The 21242-nt window shown below is 45.7% G+C and overlaps 1 protein-coding gene across 5 annotated transcripts in view; it reads left to right on the plus strand.

Annotated features, from left to right (window-relative positions):
• The window catches only part of SRCIN1 (SRC kinase signaling inhibitor 1), a 263638-nt gene that overhangs the window by 32541 nt on the left and 209855 nt on the right, over positions 1-21242 (plus strand). For 4 of the 5 annotated variants that reach the window (XM_082197166.1, XM_082197162.1, XM_082197171.1 and 1 more), the window contains one exon: positions 20701-20763. The exons of the other annotated variant lie outside the window; for it this stretch is intronic. Coding sequence is in view for 3 of the 4 variants with exons in the window: in XM_082197162.1 (XP_082053288.1) it covers positions 20701-20763 (63 nt within the window). In the remaining variant the exon portion in view is untranslated. The remainder of the gene's footprint in view (positions 1-20700; positions 20764-21242) is intronic. 5 annotated transcript variants of the gene reach the window in all.

The raw sequence follows: 21242 nt of genomic DNA on the forward strand, positions 1-21242 counted from the left end.
TGGCAACGTAGTAAGTACAAACTGCAACCTGTTCCATGGGCTGCAACATGATGCTTCTTTCACCCCATGGCAAAAGTTGTATACTGTATCTGTTTATGCTCAAACGGAGGATATATGCTGTGACCTCGTCATGACTGTCATAAGGGCCTTATAATGTTAAAATATTCTGAGCCTGTATAGCAGTGGTTGCTAGGTGAAAGTTCCTGGCAGAGAGGGAAAGAGGCAGGGCTTGGGTCAGGCAAATTTCACTCTGATTGGCTAGAAAATTTAGTCAGACAATTAATGGTCAGTTGGAGATCAACAGTCCGAGAGAGAGAGTGTCAGTGAGAGATTCAATCGGTCTGTCAGTCAGTAAGGAGTTGGTTGGTGAAAGGAGGTGTGGAAGTAATTTGCTTGAGGGAGAAGCCAGCAGCAGTGGCTCTTAAGTCTGTGACAACTGCCTGCTAGCACCTCAGGTCCCCAGTAATAGGTGTCAGATCTCCCTTTTGTATATAAAGTCCCCTTAATAAACCATTTTAAAAATAACCCTGCCTTATTACACATCCAAACTTAACCACATTACTAGGCAGCCATGAAGCCTGAAGGAACTGACAGCAGTGAAGAAATTTAAAACACACAAACATTAATCTCAGGGTTGTGTGTTTAGGCCCCTGTTGGACAAAAATATTCCTGCATTGCAGGACTTGGACTAGATGGTCCTTGGGTCCCTTCCAACTCTACAATTCTGTGGGCACTTGTGATATAGATAAGTGAGGCTGTGTACCTGGGTCCCCTGCCATTGCTGTGGCAGAGGAAGGAGCTCTGCACCCTCATTTCAGCATGGGCAGAGGAGGGAGGGACCCTGTGGGCACCAGGGAAGGCCTCCCTGGGCAGCCATATGTCCACATGCACCATGTTGGTGACCCCTGGCTTAGATCTTCATTTTGAGCAAAACCCCACTACCTCCATCCCAAGGAAATGTTATTTGATGCAGCAACTTGCTTCCCAGCACCCTGTTCCCTTACACCAGGGGTGGGGAACTTCCGGCCTGCAGGTCCAGTCCAGGGGCTCCGGTTTGCCCTGAGACACCATTTCATTTCCCCCACCTGTCAATCATCTGATGTCATTCTGCAGATGATGTCAGCTGATGGGCAGGGGAGTGAGGTTCAATTCTTTGTTGGCTGCACGAACCAGTTTCTGTCCTGTGAAGCTAAGGCAGAAGGATTTACCCAGTCACCCACTGATGGATGGATGTTTGTTAAATCCTACAGCCTAGGGGCATTAAATCCTGCTCAGTTTTGTAAGATTCCCAATGCAAACCTTTCCTGAATCAATGCCTGATGAAACAACAGGGCTTCCCCCTCCATTTTAGAGAGCTGTTTTTCTCTGGGACTTCAAAGCGGCAAAACACCTGACGTCATTGTGAAGTCAGGTGATTGACAGGTAGGCAGTCCCTGTCAGATTTCAGCCATGAGGTCAATCATGATAAGGATCTTGTCCGTGGAGCAAAGGAATTCTCCCCACCCCTGGCTTACAGCATTGTTTTGTGCCCCAGAGGTAAAAGGGGCACACAAGGTCTCATCTGTATATGTTTAGGAGGGATGCTCGGCCTTAATTTTTTTTTTTTTAATTTATCCTTGGAATCTAGAAGAACATTTTCTCTCCTGTTCCCCACCAGTCACTATCACCACCTCCTGTCACTTCCACCACCCTACTTTTGTCCCCATTCCTTCCAGCAAGTGGGGCGGGGGGAAGTATGGTGCAATGATTCTGTGGCTTGCAGCATTTAGCTTCCAACCCTCTCTTAATGTTGCTCTTGCCTTTCCCCCCTTTGCATGTAGCATTTTCCTCATGAATACTCCCTGATTAAAAGCATCAGCTTCTCCTTTCTGGTGTTCTTGACAATGTTCACTCATCTAACTGCCTATTCATCGAGGGAAGATAAGGCATGCGGGGAGATGAAGCCTTCTCCTTTTCTGACTCCCCCACCCCACCCCGCCTTCCTCACAGTTTCCTCCCTCCTTTCATTCATGCTTTTCCGTTCTTTCACAAGCTGGGTGCAAGCATGCGGCAGTTCCCTCCCCTGACATGTGTTCGGTGCTGTAGCCCCAAGTGCAGCACTTTAGGAAAAGGAAGGAAATGTTTCTCCCATGGCATCTCCCCACACTGGTCACATCCAGACCGTACATTTTTAAGCTGTATGTGACCCTCCATGGGACAGCTTGAGGGCGGGCAGGCTATAAATGCATACTGTAAAATAAATAAATAAACGATACCACTGTGATAAATAAATAAATTCAACCCAGGCTCAGGAGCCAGGGACACCTGCCCATAGTCCCAGCTAGGCCTTTCCAGCATGCATAACCAGTTTGTTCACCAGCCGTTTGCTGTTCCCACAGGGGTGTTTTCAGCTATTGAATTTTGTTCTTTTATTTGCGTGAAAACAGAATTACGGTTCTGTGCTGCATTGTTCACTACACAAGGGGACTGCTTCGTGCCACGAAGTTGAGGCAGAGTGAAGGCTCCAAGGTCACCTGGGCCCCTGTTCCCTCACTGCGTACAAGGGGTGTAAACAATGCAACAACACTTTCCTGTCCTAACCATCTTCCCCCACCTCCATACACCCTGCTGTCCCCAATGCTGGAAACACGATCAGTCTTGTCAAGAAAAGAGGGAGGCAGCTAGTCCCTGCTGCACTAAATGACTTGATAATGGGGACTTAAACAACCACCTGTCAGTTGGCGCTCCCCCCCCCCCCCCGGCACGGCTGCCATTACCGTTGGCAAGGGCAGAAGCGGAGATGAATAAAACGATCCCTTTCCCTCGTTATTTTGGGCGAATGCTGTCACGATGCACATGTTTGTTTAGCTGATTGGCTTTATGTTAATGAACCAGACTCGGTTCCCTCTGCCTCTTTCAGTCAGAGGGTTGTGGAAGAGGGAAGAGGCGAGCCGTTTTATAGATCGCAGAGCATGGAAAAATACTGTGCGGTTTGCCTTCTATTATTGGAATCAAGTGATCTCCAGAGAGGAGAAGGGGTTGTGAAACTTGAATGTGCAAAGCTACAGGATCAGAGGCCCCAGCAGCTATGCGCTTTCCAGAGAAGGAGAAAGCAACAACTTCTCTTCGTTGAATTCGAGTGTTCAAATTTGTTTTGTGTTCAAGCTTTTGAGTGACATAGAATTCTCCAGGCGCAGGAATTCAAAGCAAAACCCCAAAAGCATTTGTTTAAAAATGGCATTCATCTCTGGGATGGTGTTGCCTGAGAACGAACGAAGCAGAGTTTTCTCTAGGACACAAGGAGAGTTGGGTTGTTTAAACAGACTATGAATCTGTTAATACATTATCAAGCTGCAGGCAGAGAGTTCTGATTTTCCTGAGGGAGGATTCAGATTCCCTTCACTCAGAAAACTTCCACATCAGGAAGAAAGTTAGGCTCCACCCTCTTCTTGATGTGCTAGTTTTCTATGTGCAGAGTTATCCACACACACAACCACCGCGGGAGAACATTCAAATATGCAAAACTAAATAACATGCCTGAAGTGATACACAATCCAGGAAAAGCTGTACCACCTGATTCTGCTGAATGTACAAGTTGGCTCTATTTGTGATAAAAATGCTTTAGGGAAAAAAACCTTAAGGAGGCACTTCCTCCCCACCCCAATGACAACTGAACATGCTTAGAGGCCACAGACTGATAAATGCCTTGGGGCACTCTCGATAAACAGACTTGGCTGACTGGCTGGCTGGCTGACACTCCACACAGCAATTCTTTTAAATAAACTTTATTTAAACACTAAAACCAGTAATTACAGGAGCAGAATGCCAAAGTATGTTTCACATCCTACATAGGGCATTCAACAAAAGAGTCCCGTTTCTGTTTCAAGCTCCGCTTGTTGGCTATATTAATAATCCCGTACGACAAAACTAGTAATTCCATGGCTGTTGCTACTAACTAATTCTACTAGTACTATTCCCTGGCAACTTAATTTATGTATTTCAGATATTTGGATACTGCTTAAAATTCATAATTATTTCTAAGACGTGTTTTATAAAAAAAGAAATATCAAGTTTCTTGTTGGCATCTGAAAGTAATGATCTTGCACACACACACACAGACTCTCCCCAGCATGAGTCCATTAATGTTTCTGTACAGGGCTTGGGGCACATTGGGAAACCAGCCAGGAACAAGCAGAGCAGCTTGAGCTCCTTCAAGGTGGGTTGGCTGCATTCCATGCTACAGCATTGCCTTATCCTACTGTGCCACTCTCCCGTTCCCTTTCCAACTGGGGCGAAAAGGTGTGCAGTATGCGGAGTTGTAGAAGCTCTCCACTGGCCTGTCCCGTTGTTGTGGTCAAGCATCTGGCCCAAAGGTTCTGTGTGTGGTAGACTCAGAGCACGGATGAGCAGCTGGGTGTGGGCTGGACTGGGATACAGTTCATTCCATGGTAGGAGCTGCTCCTGTGCCATGCCTCTGACAGCACAGTTGATGTCATCCTCTACTCAGGCCAATCAGGACTCCCAATTGTGCCCCACTAGGCCTTGTTTGATGTGGGTGTGTGCTTGTGCCCCTAATCTGCTCCTCTTCAAATGTAGCCACCATATTTCTTGGAACATTTAAAATACAGGAGGCCACCTTATACCAAGTCTGTCTACCTCTACATTGACTCACAGAGGCACTTCCAGCAGGAGTCATTTCCATGCCAGGAATTGAACCTTGCGCATGCAGTGCAGATGCTCTGCTAGAAAGCCATGGAACCCTTTTTGGAAAGTGTGGGTTTCCTCCTGCTACCTTAGAAATTTACTCAGAATCATAGAGTTGGAAGGGACCATGAGGGTCATCTAGTCCAACCCCCTGCAATGCAGGAATATGTAGCTGTCCCACACAGGGATTGAAGCTGCAACCTTGGTGTTATCAGCACCAAACTCCAACCAACTGAGCTATCCGAGGTTGTTTGTCTCCCTGGGGTAAGGACATAAGAAGAGCCCTGCTGGATCAAGCTAAAAGGTTGATGTAATCCAGCTTCCTGTTCTGACAGTAGCCAATAAGATGGCTAGGGGAAGCATGCAAGCAGGACAAGAGCTCAGCAACACTCCCCCCACACTCTTACTTGCTGTTGAAGTAAGAACAACCAAACCTATTTGGTTCATGGCAGAGCCTGTGTCTCATGCCTGGGTAGGAAGAGCTTTAAATTCCATTTTCTTTCCCTTTGTGTGCATGCCATGGATCTTTGGACAAGCTCTCCATTAACATCACGAAAATGAAGTCGAATTTGAGCTCTGACATCTGTTTTATTGGTGACATTTGGGTCATGAACAAATGAGTTCTCCCTGGCGCAAATATACTTGAGACATTCTATGATAGTCATTTTTCCAGCACCATTTGGTCCCACCAAGATAAAGGATTCAAGAAAGTGATCACTTGCTTGTCTTTGTCCTCTGCTCCAAAGCTCCTCACACTGAGGATGCTCATTTTATCAGCCCTAGACATTTTTAAAAGCGTATTCCTTTTTCTATAAGCACTATCTAGTATTGTTCGTAAACATTGCAGCCTGATGACGCGGGCCTCAACTTCCGGTTCTTTTAGATGATTCTCTGCCCCTCTCCTTTTTAGAGCTTCTTCTGGTTCGACAAGCTTTTCAAGATGGTTTCCAGCTCTAGAACAATGCTATTGTCCTTTTGCAGCCATAGTACCACATAAATAATGACAATATGGGCCAAGGCATTGCTTCATTCCCCAACATCTGGTATTAGGAGACGTACTGCATCTGATACTGGAGGCAATATATAGATATACCGACTGGCAGCCATGGATGACTTTATCCTCTGTGAATTCATCTAATCTCCCCCCCCCTTTTTTTTAAATAAAAAGTCTACGCTGGTGGCTGTCACTACATCTTGTGGTCGTGAATTCCATCGATCTGCTGTGCAAAGAAGCACTCTGCTACCATCTAGTGGTGTCTGCTGGGCCAGGTAAAGATGTCCTTCCCCAAGGTCAACAGGTGATGGACTTTGCTGCTCTTGGAACCCCCTCAAACCTCAAAATTTGTATACCTTCCAAATGCATGTTTTCTGATACCTCTGCCTTGCAAATCCTGTACCTGGTGAATGGGCTGTTGTTCATCTTCTAAAAACAAATGTCCAACCATGAGAATAGTCCTCTCCCATCTCCTGTGACATCCCGTCGTGAAGGCTGCTGTGGTGCAGCGATGGGCCTGCACACATTACTTGCTAGGTACGAAGCAAGGGGGCAGGGCGAGCCTTGTGGCTAGGGTGTGGGCTTGTGCGACAGCTTTTGGCGTTGTTTGAACTAGACACGGCTGCAAGACATGCGCTGACATGAGCTGGCCAACTGCCTCTGCTGCTCTCCACCGCCTGCCACCTGTCGTATGGGAGGCATGCAGCTCCCAGTGCTTGCTTTGATCACTCATGGCCTGCCCATCTCAACTCTGAATGCGTACCAGCTATCTTCCAGGAGATATTGAGGGGTATGAAAAGGATGGCTGTAGATTGTCCCACAGGTTGTCCATGGCCATCTGCAGGATTCTCCCCCAGGTTGGGTGGGGAGTAAAATGCTGAAAAGAGGAGGGGAGCCCGCTAACGTCTCACCAAAAATGAGAAGGATAGTGCCCATACATTTTGCCTTATATCTCATACGCCACAAATGCTAGAAATTTACTAAAAAAAATTAAAAGGTGGGGATGTGGGGATTGTGACTCCTCAGAGGTGGGACAGTAGCCGTGCCCTGTGGACACCCATGGACTGAATCAAGAATAGCAGGTAGATGGGGCAGACCAAGGACAGAACTCGGGAAATAGAAACAGGTAGCAGTGTGAGCATGGGAAGGTGAGGAGAGTTTGGAAGGCAATGGCACCATCAGTTCAACCGAGTGAATAGGAGGCCCCCCAAATGCACAAGGACTGGCTTGCCATCTAAAGATGGTGGTGGTGGTGGTGGGAGAGACCCATTAAGTACAGGAGGCAGTGGAAGACAGAAGTGCCTGGCGTGCTCTGGTTCATGGGGTCACGAAGAGTCGGACACGACTAAACGACTCAACAACAACAAATAAAATTAGCTAATTGTCCCACTCCCTGAAAATAATTTAGAAGGAACGTTCAATGAATAGGATGTCTGGAAGTGACCTGAGTTTGATGGGGATTTCTTCCCCAGAGAAAGTCCAGCACAAGCCACATTTCAGAGACAGGAGGAACAGCTTGTTTGCTTAGGCAAGCTTCTAGTGGTGTGCAGCAGCCATGTTTACTTGAGAGCGAAGTCCCGCTGAGTTTAATGGGACTTCTTCCCACGTAAAGGCTTGCCGTTGCAGCCTTGGCCTGACAACATGCTGCTGGTTTACTTTGTTCACCTGTATTGTTTTGACTTTGTGCTGCGCTAATGAGTCCATGTTGAGTCGTTTGCTGCTGTGATTTTTTTTTTTAAATTAAAGAGAGCTGGGCTTACTAAATAATGGAATAAGATGGTGGTCCTTACTAGCATGGGTTACCCAGTGCTTGGCATGCCCCAGAAGCCATCGTAATCAAGTTGGGGAGAGCTCTGGGGATGTTTTCTTCCTTGGCTCTGTCTTTGGCACTTGCATCTCTCCCGCTGTTTACTCCTCCTGGCTTCTGGCGCCTTTGGATATCTGTATTCACCTCCATCCTCCACCCGCACTCATCCATTTGAGGCCTGTCATTGCTGCTGACCCGTTCGGTTAAAAATCCTTTCCTTTCATGCTTCCGGGCTTTGCTTTCCTGACTGCCCCCCCCCTTTGAAATGAGGGAGGAAAGAAGGGGAAAGAAGAAGAAGAGACGAGAGAGAGGGATGAGTTCATGCCGGCTCATTTGTGTGAGTGTGAAAAGGCCAACGGCAGCACTGGGCTATACCAAAGAGCCCCAACACAGTCATAAAAACAGAGAGCAGGAGAGGGAGGGAGGGAGGGAGAGAGACAGAGAGAGAGAGAGAGCGTGCTTAGGAGCACAACAAGTCGCCTTGGCATCGCCTCAGGATTTGAGGGGGAATCTGTCTCATTTTGGAAAAATTAATGATTCCAACATAATTTGAAGAGCATTCATTATATGGCTCATTAAAAAGACATTGCGCAGGCCAAGTGGACTGGTGTCTGCCGGCTCAAAGGCGTCGTTGAGGGCCTTTCCTGAGGTCTGTACTAGGAAGTATGGCAGAGGGGTAGGAACGGTTGCAGAATTTGTGGACAAGATGTGCCTTTTCCCCTCCCCCTGAGCCCACTAGGGGCCACTTAGTCCTGATGCTCAGCAGATTGAGATGATAAAGATTCCCCCCCCTCCTGGGTGGTACCAGTTCAGGCTACAGATAAGGGGGAAAGAGAAGAGCAGCAGTCAGACGAAAGGCAAAGGGACAACAGCTTAATATTGCTTCCAGTACGTTTCCGAGCACAATTCAAAGTGTTGGTGCTGACCTTTAAAGCTCTAAATGGCCTCGGTCCTGTATACCTGAAGGAGCGTCTCCACCTCCATCGTTCAGCCCGGACACTGAGATCCAACGCGAGGGCCTTCTGGCGGTTCCCTCATTACAAGAAGTGAGGTTACAGGGAACTAGACAGAGGGCCTTCTTGGTAGTGGCGCCCGCCCTGTGGAACGCCCTCCCATCAGATGTCAAGGAAATAAGCAACTATCCTACTTTTAAAGACATCTGATGGCAGCCCTGTTTAGGGAAGTTTTAATATTTAATGTTGTATTGTTTTTAATATTCGATTGAGAGCCTCCCGGAGTGATTGGGGAAACTCGGCCAGATGGGCGGGTTTAAAATAAATTATTATTATTATTATTATTATTATTATTATTATTATTGCTAAGGTAGAATAGCAAATGGCAGCCACATCTGCCCCTAAGTCATGATGTCTACTACCCAACAAAGCTGGGCAAATTATTTGAATATCCATCCTGCTGGTAAAAATAAAATGAAAATAAATGTAGTAACTTTAAACTTTCTGTCGTTTCATGACACCTCTAAAATGGCTGCCTTGGGCAGCTTGTTTGCTGTGCCTAATGGTAGGGACGGCACTGGAGATGGAGAAGGATTCAGATCTGTGTGACATTCTCCATTACAAGCTCCATTCAGCTACATGGGAGCTGCGCAAACCCCACGCAATGGGACTTCCACAGGGCAACTTTCTGTCGACTGCAGCCCATGCCAGTTAAAATGCCAAGTGCCATTTCAGGTTTTTGCCTCAGGGACTGAAATGTATTGGGCCTACCCTGTTTGTGAACATATATCCTCCTGCAGTTTGATTTCCCTGGTTCAATGCAGTTCTCTTGCTTCTCCGTTGCCATTGCTCTTGCTGTGGGTGCCATTGCAGTGCAGTTGTTATACACAGGTAATATAGAGGGCATCATAGATGCCATGGGACATAATCCCTCCCCTCATCAATTTCTAATCAATTTTTGGCATTCCTTTTTGTTTTTGCACATTATTTTCAGGTTAAGTCTTTCCACCACAATAAATATCAGATAATATAATGATGAATAGGAGCAAGGTTACCAACTCTTCTTCTTCAGCTACGTATTGCCATTTCTTTCTCCAGATTTTGTTTTTCAGTGGATGTGTGTGCCTCCCCCATGAAGGTCTGCAAGACAGGCTCTCCCCCTGCACCATCACACTGGGCTAACACATACTTCCTTCTGGTGCCACTCCTGCAAAACCAGGACAAACATGAGCAAAGTGCTGAGAAGGGTTTTGCTCTCATTGCTTAAGAAATTGAAATCTTTGGCCGAGTAGAGAGGCATTTTCTGTATAAAAAGGAAAGGAGAGAAAGGCAAAGCAAAAACCTTCCCAATCAAGAAACACTGTCTGAGATCTCAGACAAAGTTTCTGAAATGCAAAAGCCCCAATCCTTGTGCATTTTGAGCAAATTGGATGCAATTTATCCATGCTGGGTATACGAGTGGCTGATTTATTTATTTAAAACATTTCTCTGTCTTGCGTTTTTGCCTCAACACGAGGTGCCCAAGGCAGCTCACACAACATGATTATCATTAATACAAAATGCAACTTAAGCTACAATCCTGTTCATACATTATATAGGGTGTTATGCATGCTTTCTCTTCAAGCAAATTCATATGACAGGTAGATGAGGTCTCAGCCGCACGGCATTTTGCATCACACTCAGACACCCTGTAAGCAAAGGAAAGGAAAAAAAATGTTTAAAGGGGTGATTTGGGGCTGGAGATTCTGGGCAAAAGACCCTGAGTTTGGGCTTCATACTCTCTAACAACACCCCAGTTCATTCCTTCCCTTCTATTTTTAACTAGCTTGCTTTAAAAGTCTTTGATAAAGTGAATGAAATTAGCCACCCCCGCCTTTCTACTTTTGCATTCCCTTTTCTGAATGTTTCCTCCTCCCTTTCTTGCTTTAGTTAGCACACAGGAATGAGAGACCGTGTGGGGAGGGATGAAGAAGTGAAATCAACAAAAAGAGCATTTGGGGATTTTTCAATCCTTTCTCATCCACTGCACTGCGTGTAAAAAGCTGGTAAAGGACACTCAAGGACAACGCTATTGAGAATCTCTCCCTTCTTCCCTCTTTGCAAAGGAGGAAAAAATCTGACAACCTCCTGGTTGCTTCTTGATACTGCCTTGCAGGTCTCCTACCAATTTTCCCTACTGAACCATCAGACCTTAGTTTTAGAAGAGAATATGATGCACCACCTATTTCTTTCAGCTCTCCCTTCCTATATGCATGATCCTCTGCCTGTTCAGTATCACTGTTCTCTGTGCCCTTGAAAAATCTTCACATTCCACAGCTCTTTTAGGATGCTTCTTCAATATCTTAAAATGCTTTAGATTTGTAAGGCAGGAGGTGGTGTCTGAACTCAAGACTCCTTGCAAGATTCAACCCCAAGTGAAGCAAGGGCGCAGGTATAATCAAGCATGGACTGCCGGATAGTAGCAATGGTGTTGGATGGGGAACTTAGAGCCATTGTGGTTTAGTGGTTAGAGTGTCGGTCTAAGACTGGGGAGACCTGGGTTCAAATCCCCACTCAACCTTGACAGAGGTGTACGAATGAAGTGAAAGAGGGGACATCATTATGCTGTCCTGAATTCTTTGGAAGAAAGGCAGGATGCAAATATAATTAATAATACACATTTCAAAACATTTTGGGATTGTACCCTCAGAGTGCCGCCAGGAAGTTCTCAGGCTGTGGTCAATATGTGAATCAGGCCACCTGATGTAGAAGGAAGCCCTAGTTCATCACTTGAGGGATGTTGGGAAGAAATCACAGACTGCAGTTACTCAGTGCTGAGTAGAAGGCACGCTATATGTGCTCACACATACTGTTATTTTCTGTATATAAAACCTGTTCCCAGACTGTGGCCTGTGGACCACAGGTGGTCCACAAGCTTCACGCAGGTGGTCCACGGAATGTCTGCATTAAATATCCACATTGATTTTTAATTGAGATTTTGTAGTTTCTTTTATTTCTTATCTTGTGTTACAGTTTGAATTATATGGCATTCAAATCACAACACAGTAAAATAAAATATAAGAAACAAAAGAAGCAATAAAAACACAGTCGCACAGCATCTAGCATCACACTTGCTTCAACAGGCAGAAAACATGATGAAGCAATTCACCAATTTTCAAGTGGTCTACGGGAAAAGTGAGTTTTGCAATCGCTGGCATAACATCGTATCAGTTACTTTTAAATAAGTAGGTGGTGCGATATGAGTTAAAGGAGGATAAGTGGGGCTGCAAGACACCTGCAAAAGAATCCCTCCTACCCCACACTGCTTACACCATTGGCAATTTCAGACCTGAAAACACTGCCCCTCAGCTCCAGGATGTATGCTTGGGCTTGTGGTTATCCAATAGCGAGTGACACACACTCTGTATGTTCAGAGGCACTTCTCTGGTGTTTCATTGTTGTTGAGCTGAGCAATGGGCTCATGTTCCAAGTGGTTTTAATCTGCATACTGTACTTTTTACAAAAAATGAGATTTAACAGGTCTGAAGCCAACGTGGACTGCGTCTCTGTGCTTAGATGCATGGTGATTATTGCAGTTGCTTGGGATAAATGAGACTTTTTATTAAATGTGTGGCATGCAATTATATCTGTATTTTTTTAAAAAAAGGAAAGAAAAGAAAACGCCAAACAACATTAATCCTAAATTGTGTGTATGTGATTTTCATCAGAACCATGGCGCGCAGGAAGGGGAAATTTAACCCTTCCCTCCCAGACCACAACCCCAATGAAGATAGCCAGTCCTCCCCTCATCCTATGCTTCAATTAGCCAGGAAGTAGGAAGCTCCCATTGGCTTTCCCCCCTTGTGTCTAACTGCAGGCCAGGTGAGCTAGGTGGTATTGTAGGGATTACGGTTTGGGAAATGGGGGGTTAAACTTCCCCTCCCTGTGCGCTGCAGGATTAGATCAACAAAGAGAGATGCAGCTTCATGCTACATATTTAATGTACCATGTAGTTTGGTTGTTACATGTTTTATGGCTCAGCCTTGGCATATTTTGTGGCTCAAATGGTCCTGGATTTTCAGATTTAGAAATCTAGATTACATGGTGTTTATTTGCTTGGTTTCCAATCCTATTATACACAACAAAACAGCCATCACTTTGCATTGATAATTTCCTCTTTCCTGCAGCTGCCTTTATATACAGTGGTACCTCAGGTTACAAACGCTTCGGGTTACAAACACTTTGGGTTACAAACTCTGCAAACCCAGAAGTAGTACCTCGGGTTACAAACTTGGCTCCAGGATGAGAACGGAAATCATGCGCCGGCACGCCGCCAGTGGGAGGCCCCATTCGCGAAAGTGCGCCTCAGGTTAAGAATGGTTTCGGGTTAAGAACAGACCTCTGGAACGAATTAAGTTCATAACCCAAGGTACCACTGTAGTCCCAACAACCAATAGGATGCATACTAGCTGGCCTAGTTAGTCAGATCCCTGAAAAGGCAGAGACTTCAATACTTCCTGTTTCCTACTAAACATGCTCACTTGCTGCCTGCACCAGCAAATAGAGTATTGTCCCAAAGACATACGGGGCAGTATGTCTCCACTGTCCTCACCCAAAGGGGCCTAGTCCCAATGCAGTCCTGATTTGACACTTCTAGTAATGCAGCTTGCCAGGCATACAGGTAGGATTTGTACCATCGGGAGGAAATGGTTGAGTGATACACCTCGGGCTTCATCATGGCTGATAACGGCATTCAGTTTGTCCCAGGAGGCATTGTATTCCTTAACTCCATGGCTATGTACATGCTATATCTTTGAAGCATGTTTTCTTCTCAAAGAATTTGGGGCACTGTAGTTTACCCTAGTGCCCTGAATTCACTGATAAAGGAATAAATGTGCTTTGAATGTGCATTAAAAGAATAGTGTGTACACAGCCTTAGTCTTTGTCGTGCTTCTCCCATTCAAGTGGTGACTTTCAAATGGGAGCAGGGACGCTGTGTAGCACTCTTGTCTTCCCCTCTCTCTTGCCTTATCTGTTTGTCTTCAGGGTACTCTTGCTTTGAGCAGCAGGTGCTACTGACCCAGTGTCATCCCAGACCTATTTGTCTTTTCCCAAACACTTGAGTTTTTGTGATGCTACTGCTGAATGCACAATACTCTTATGTTTAACAGGGACCAGAAAGCGGTTGCATAGATAAATGCCATGTAAATAATTCATCGTAAATGACAATCATTAAAACAAATGAACAAAGGCATGTTTTGTGAAAGATTATCCTGGCTAATTTTTGTTTTCTCACGGGTGCTCTTTTCGTCACACCGCTGCTGCAGTTTATTTCTTTGCAGTTCACCTTGCTTGGAACAATTTTCTCTCATCCTTCTCCAGATTCAACATAGTCGCTCTCTTTGTTTTTCAATCTATTTTCTTCTCTCTCTCTCTCTCTCTCTCTCTCTCTCTCTCTCTCTCTCTCTCTCTTGGAGAATGTCATAGCAAGGGAAGATTCAGCATTCAGCATTAGTTGGAGAAACCTAGTGAGTTGGATGGTGATACTTAAAAATTGCTTCTCCTGGGGGTGTGGTGTTCAGCAGGTCCAAAGTGTACATACGAAGAGCCCTGCTGGTTCAGACCAACAGCCTATCTAGTTTAGTATCCTGCTTCCCATAATAGCCAAGCAGATGCCAACAGGATGCCCTCAAACAGGCCATGAAGTTCTCCGGTGAGTGGTATTCCCAGGCATGTTGTGACCTCTGTTTCTGGAGGTAGCATATAGTTTCTTGTGGGTTTTGCTTTTATCTTCTAAACACGTTCTTCCATGATCCTCAACACAGCCACAACCTGAAGTGACCTGTGTTGGCCTGGGGGTGCTACCACCATTTATTCCCTGAAATAACTCGCTTAAAATAAATAAGTGAATCTTGTGTGTTAAAATAAATAAGTAAATCCTGTGTGGCAGTGCATTCTGGTAGTCCCAGATGCTATCAATAGTGGAAAAAACCCAAAAAAACTCAACCAACCATAGTTCCGTATCAGGTAGATTGTTGGCCCTGATTTTTCTCTCTCAAGTTTCCTATGACCCAGTGAATGGTCTGGGAAAGTACGATGCTGTGATGCTGCTGAAGCTGAGCAGGCTTGGCTAATGGGAGACTTGTGTAAGTCTGTGTAAGAGTGGAAAATAAGTGTCATTATTTTTAAAAAAATTCTTGGTTTGCTGTGTGGTTTATTTACTCAGGCTGCATTCTGGAGTCCTAATTGCATTTGCCCAGCCTGCTACATCTGAGGTTCACATAAGGATTAGGAAGCCATACCCCTATCACAATGCCTCAAAACATCATACTGAAATAAGGAAACCCTGGTTTGATGGGTGTGGAGAGCAACTGAATTGTCAGGGCTAGGTCTGATCTGGCATGGAAGACTTTACAGAGGGTGAGCAGCCAATCAAGAATTTAGATCTAAGAGATTCTGAAGCCAACAGAGAAGCTCAGCGCCGGTCAGGCCTTTCAGATTGGGTGTTTGGTTGAGGTTTTTGGCCGTGAGATGAAGCTGAAGAACTCCAGGCTTTAATTCCACAATTCCCGCCGCCAACCCCGCAAGACTTCCTTCCCTGGTTCTTTTGTTGTTTGGGTTATTTCATTATGTAGATCACAGTGGTGCTGGTGCTGTACAGAAGCCCAGTCAAGAAGGCCTCCACCCTCACTCGCCACCTTTGCAAAACTTGCAAGCTCGTGCGTCAGAAGCCAGAGAATGGCACTTGAGTGGAAGCCAGGGGACAAGAAACTGGACAAAAAGGGTCAAAACAATGACAGCCCTTGATGGATGGAGGACAGAAGAGGCGCCTGTTGCTTTCCTGGAATTGGGCATTGCTCCTTCTCTTGCCAACCCTTGCGGAATGAGACTCTTGTGAAAGCTTAAACGTTTGTGTCATCTCTCCCTCCTCCTCCTCTTCCCACTCTGTCTCTCTCACCCCAGGCCTTGGAGACCTTGAATTAAAAAGCACAATGAGAGAGGAAGGAGAAGAGAAAACAGTCTCATTCCCTGGCAGGACAAAGGATCAAAGAGGCATCTTAGGGTTGCTTTCTCCAGGCGTTTGGCACCAGTTGCCGTCAGCTGCCTCCCAAACCAAAAGGCTCTTTTAAAGCTTTGGGAATCCATTGAGAAGGTGGCGGCAAACGAAAGGGAGGCTGCAGAAGGAATAGGCTTCTCTCTCTCTCTCTCTGGGCTCCTCTAGAAGTCCTTTGCTCATGATGATATCAGGCTGGTTACACATGATCCCGCTTTCAGTACTCTTTGTGCCTGCAAAAGTTTGGCGGCGGACATCATGCTTCGTTTCGAATTGGCGCATGTCCCATAGCTTCCTGCTGAAATCCTGTGCCTTTTTATGCTGCAAATGTTCCCGTGTGTGTGTCTGTGTGTTGCCCCGCTTTTTTTACGCTGCAGTGCGAGAGGACCCCTTCCAGACAAGCATAATGCAGTAACATTGGGGAAGCTTCGCAGAACAACTAATAAAGCAGAATGGTGATCTGTGGATGCAGCAGTAGAAATCCTCCACTAACGCACTGTTATTGTGTCAGTGGCGTGTTGCAGGATACACCCACAAAAAAAACACGCCAAGGAGTTTGGATAAGGCTTCTCCATTCTCTCTCTTTGCTTGTCACACTTTGCCAACATCCCATGGTTTTCATGGGCCTAAAGGTAAAGGTAAAGGACCCCTGGACAGTTAAATCCAGTCAAAGGCGACTATAGGGATTGTGGTGCTCATCCCACTTTCAGAGCGAGGGAGCCGGCATTTGTCCACAGACAGCTTTCCTGGTCATGTGGGCGGCATGACTAAACTGCTTCTGGTGCAAGGGGACAATGTGACGGAAACCAGAGTGCACGGAAACACCGTTTACCTTCCCGCCGCAGCAGTACCTATTTATCTACTTGGCACTGGCGTGCTTTCAAACTGCTAGGTTGGCAGGAGCTGGGACAGAGAAACGGGAGCCTTCCTGGCTGTACATGTGAAAGATCATAGGTTACCGCTCGTGTGAAATGCCATGAGACATCCCTGGAGGTAGTGGTGCCACCAGGGCAGAACTTTGGTGCAGAAGGTTCAGAGTTCAGCAGAATGAGCAGGAGGAAACCCAAACACAGCAAAGCTGGCTTACCACATTTAAAGTAAGCGAAGGATATATATAATGCTTTCTAATTAGATGCTTCTCTCCCGCATGAGACCATATTTCCCTGACTGCACCATTGCCTGGAGGAGGGCAGCTTCTCCATAAGGTCCCACACTGTAGATCAAGTGTGGGGCTCTCCCATCAGCCCCAGCAAGCATGGACAGTAGCCAGGGAGGATGGGAACTGAGTTCTGCAACATTTGGAGGGCCAAGGGTTCCCAACACTTACTGTGAATCTTGGGGGGGGGGGCAGGTGGGAAATGTGCTTAGTGATGCCTTACTTGTTGCATTGATTTGAGCAGAATCAAAGCGCAACTAACTTAGTCTGGATTTGACACATCAGCACTGGCTCTCTTGACTGTATTTTTATTATGGCTCAAGTGTGGAAGGTGAGGCTTTCAAGGTCAAGGGGATCAGCATAAAGCTGCCTCTTTTATTGCAGTAGGTTTCCGGATATGTCAGCGGTTCTGACATTTGCACAGCTGCAGCTCAAGAATCTTTAATACATAACAGATGAGATTGGATACATCCTGTATTGAAATGCCACATAGGAGATGCATGTAACTAGAAATGTAAAATTTCTGTGAATTTTGAGACCTTGCGGTGTGGGTTTGCGTGGAGTTTGTCGGTGAGAGGGCCAGACACAGACCTTTTGGAGGAAAGGTACTCAGTAGTCAACTTTCTAATTAAAACTAATCTTATTTTACTACTTTAACATCATTTATAATCTATCATGTAACATTTTGCTGTTTGGATTTTAAAAATAATAATTACAGAAACCCCCCCCATTTAAAAAAAAAATATTTTGCGGGATCTGTTGCACCACCTAAGATACGTAATAAGCTCCAGGATGAGTTTATGACTCATAAAGGTATTGTTCAGTAGCATCTTCAGTAACTGAAGTTGGAAAAGAATGGTCTTCCTGATCATAAAGGTTGATGACCCAGTTGAGGGTGTGAGTGTTTTCTTCCTGGGGAGCATTCCTCAAGGCTAATAATAATAATAATAATAATAATAATAATAATAATTTATTACTTTTACCCCACTCATCTGGCTGGGCCTCCCCAGCTGGTCTGGGTGGCTTCCAACAGGATATTAAAAACACAATAAAACATCAAACATTAAAAACTTTCCTAAACAGGGCTGCCTTCAGATGTCTTCTAAAAGTCAGATAGTTGTTTAGACAAACTTGCCCTGTGACAACCTGCCCACAATGCTCCCTTCATGTGAATTCTGTAGCTTGTTAGCCAGCAATTTTGCATAGAGGGAGAGAGAGAAACATAGTACATATTTACATATTTTGTCTTGTTTCGCACAATTGATTCTTGAATGTTTACTCTTTTACAGAATTGATTCTGGTTTTGCTAAACGCTGACCCTCACCCCCAACACTGAAAATTTTATGTACTGCAGTCACATCTCTAGCCTAAGATTACAGTAGACATGGCTTTGCAACCAGCAGTGCTAGAAACTTGCCCTTTATTCTTTAAGGGAACTGAGCTATTTCAGAAAGCGTAATTCTGCAACCAATACTACAATCTTCCCTTTTCCTGCTCTCCCAAGGAATTGTGGCATATGCTCAACCCCGGTTAGCGTTCCAGATTGCTGGGCTCACTTGTGGGAGGCTTGGTGGGACGCTGTTGCCTTTCACTCTCTTTTAACATCATATAATCCCATGAAATGATGACCTTCCTAGGTGGTAGGAAGATCAGGCTCAAGGGAACCATTTACCTTCCCTAGCATGTTCTAGCCTGGTTCAGCCAAAGACCTATGTCATATTCGGACGGCATCCCTAGCATCTCAGCTGGTCAAAATGGACTTAGGGGCTGGTTCCTCGTTGCAAATATACGGCCCCCTGAGGCAGCCCTTCTGATGGTTTGTGGAGTCTTCCAGTGCTTGGAAGTTGGATCAGATTCCAGGCTTTTCCTTCTGGAGGGAAGGAAGTGCAGGAGCTGTAGAATTAATCAGAGGTTTGCAGATAGTGAAGATGCCAACTGCTCTCTGGTGGTCTGCAGGCTCTGACTATGCATGAAAATGCCACTGGGCCTCTTTACCACTTTGGGTAAGGTTATGTGTGCAGGTGAGTATGTGCCTTTTTGTGGATGAGGGCAACTCTGTGCTTGTGGTGTTTCATCTGCGCTAGGTTAAGTTTCCTGTGGCTCATCTGCACACAATACTGTTGGTGGAAATGGCCTCGGGGGTCAGTGGAATTAAGTGTGTGCATGCTGTTCTCAAGGGTCACGGGTATTGGGGGTTTCTGTGTGTCCCGTTTGTATGGGAAATGACCTGGGGAGTTGGAGAAGGTAGCAGGTGTGTTTTCTGTTCTCACAGTTATTGCATACGGTTAATTCTGTTCAAAGCATTATGTGTTCCAATATATCCCCGTGCCCCATATTTTGTGACAAGAAAAGCAGGATTCTGCAACCTGTTCTCTTTGTTTATTTTAATGACTGATTTTATTAATTTAATTTATACCTTGCCTTCCTGCTATATAGCACACATTTTCCTACTGTACCATTTGTCCTTCTGCAGTCCCCGCCCCCTTTTTCTCCCTATTTATTCCACTGCTGTTGCTGGTCATGGGAAAAGGCAGAGAGCATGAGATCTTCTGCAGATACCATTCTGACATCTAAGATTTCTCCAGCTGCTGCCCATGTATTTTCAAAAGTTTTATAATCACGAAGGCTAGAAAATCATTTTATAAAAATAAAATAAAGCTAGGCTAGGATGCTTGGAAAGGTAAATTCTGCATCTAAGCTCACGTTCTATGTCTTCTATATTTCCTTGCGGAACTGCGTTGTCCACTTGTTCTCAAATGTATTGTGGAGTCATGAAGACTAGACACTTGTTTGTGGGTGTTTAAATGAAAGATTCTCAGGATGCTTAACTGCAGGACAATGAGTTGCGAATTTACTTTAATCAACCTTTAATCCAAGGCTCTTTTGCCCACTTACACCTTCCCCTGCTGTGGTCAAAAGGATTCCAGTTTTGCCAGCTTCTCTGCTATCTATCTATTTATTTAGTTCCCATCTTTTCTCCAGGGAGCTCAAGGTGGTGTGCATTGTTCTTCCTTTCTGCATTTAATCTTAACAACAACCTTGTGAGGTGGGTTAGACCGAGAGGCAGTGATAGACCCAAGGTCACTCGGTGCATGTCATGGCTGAGTGGGGATTTGAACTCGGGTCTTCTTGGTGCTAATTCAACACCCATACCACTGCAGCAGCCTGGGGGTGAAGGCAGGAGAATGGGCTGCTGAAAGAAAGAGGCAAGGGATACAGCAGCTATAATTCCACATGCACCACTTAAAGGTGGGGGATATCAAGAATCAGGCTTCCATCCATTGGTGTGATGATCCACCTAACTTGCCAACTGCAGCTGCATCTTTGACAATTTCTGAAATGAATGTTGGAGCAGTGGGGGGGGGGTCCAGGAAGCTGCCAGTTCACACATTGTGTGAGTGGATGGTGCTTCAGAGTGGGGAGGTGCCCTAGTGCAATGTGCAAGCTGACTCAGAAGCTTCCTGAGCCAACACCATATGCTTCCTCCCATCTTCCCCCTCTCCACGTGACATCTGATGTTGGCACTCTCCATGAAATCCCAATTTTCCAGGCACCGCCTTTCTGAGGCTGAAGCATTGTGTGGCTGGGGGAGGGGAAACCTCTTGCTTTCCACGAGGAGCCCCCTACCTGCCACTCAGGTGTTCGGAAGAGAGGGTGGGGTGCGTGGCACCTGCTCCGGCCGGGTAAGTGTGTGAACCTGGTAAGTGTACGAACCAAGCCTGCGTGGGTTTTGTTTTCGTTTCCTGTGGTTGTTGCAGGTGGCAGGCAATCGATCTCTAGCCTGGTGAGTGAAGTCCCAAGACTGCAACTTGGGGCGATGCAATAAACAAAACAAAAATAATGACGGCCTCCTCTCTCGTTTCCCATCTTTCATTGTGTTTTGTGTTTTAAGTTTTTAAACAAAAAAATCTTTCCTGATGTTGTTTTGTTTAAAAAACGAACAAACCCCACACCACTGTTTCCCCCAATATATTTGCCTCCTGCACCCACCGTTCATCCTCCCCCACCCACTGCCCCCAATCCCTTTCTGAATTTGTTTGTTCCTGAATTTCCTCCTTTCCTGTCCTTAACCAGGCGTCGGGCGAATTGCAGGAGGGAAGAAACCTGGACTCTGTTCCCTTTGTTTAAAGTCACCAGGTTAGTATCCGGGGTGGTTGTATTAACTGGTGGGATCCTCTCCCTTCCATCCGTCACCGTTTTAACTGTTCCTCCGAAACCACACCACCAACCCATCCAGTCACCATTCTTCCATTGCAACCACCTCATGTAGCACTTGGACCACTTTCCTTATTTTGCGCGCATATATATGCTTTTTAAAGTGTGATTGGAATCTTAGTCATCATGATGCCTTCCAGGCTTGGGAGCAAACCTCTGTTGCTTGTTTTGTGGATTTTTGCTAAGGCGAACAGTGAATCGTTTGTCAGTGCCTGCTGATTTAGAAAGGGTCACTAAAGCCTCACTTCCATGCTGTTCCTGCCCAGTGAGGGATCAGGACTGTTGTCACCTGATGATGATCAAGCTGATGTTGGTCTCTGCTCCTGCTGTCTATGCTGCTCAGGCATAGACAAACCTGTCAATTTCAGTTTCTGCCAGTCTCGTGTGCCCTTCTGCCAGTC

The sequence above is a fragment of the Podarcis vaucheri genome (genome assembly GCF_965113315.1).
Source record: "Podarcis vaucheri genome assembly, chromosome: 13".
NCBI classification, from domain to species: domain Eukaryota; kingdom Metazoa; phylum Chordata; class Lepidosauria; order Squamata; family Lacertidae; genus Podarcis; species Podarcis vaucheri.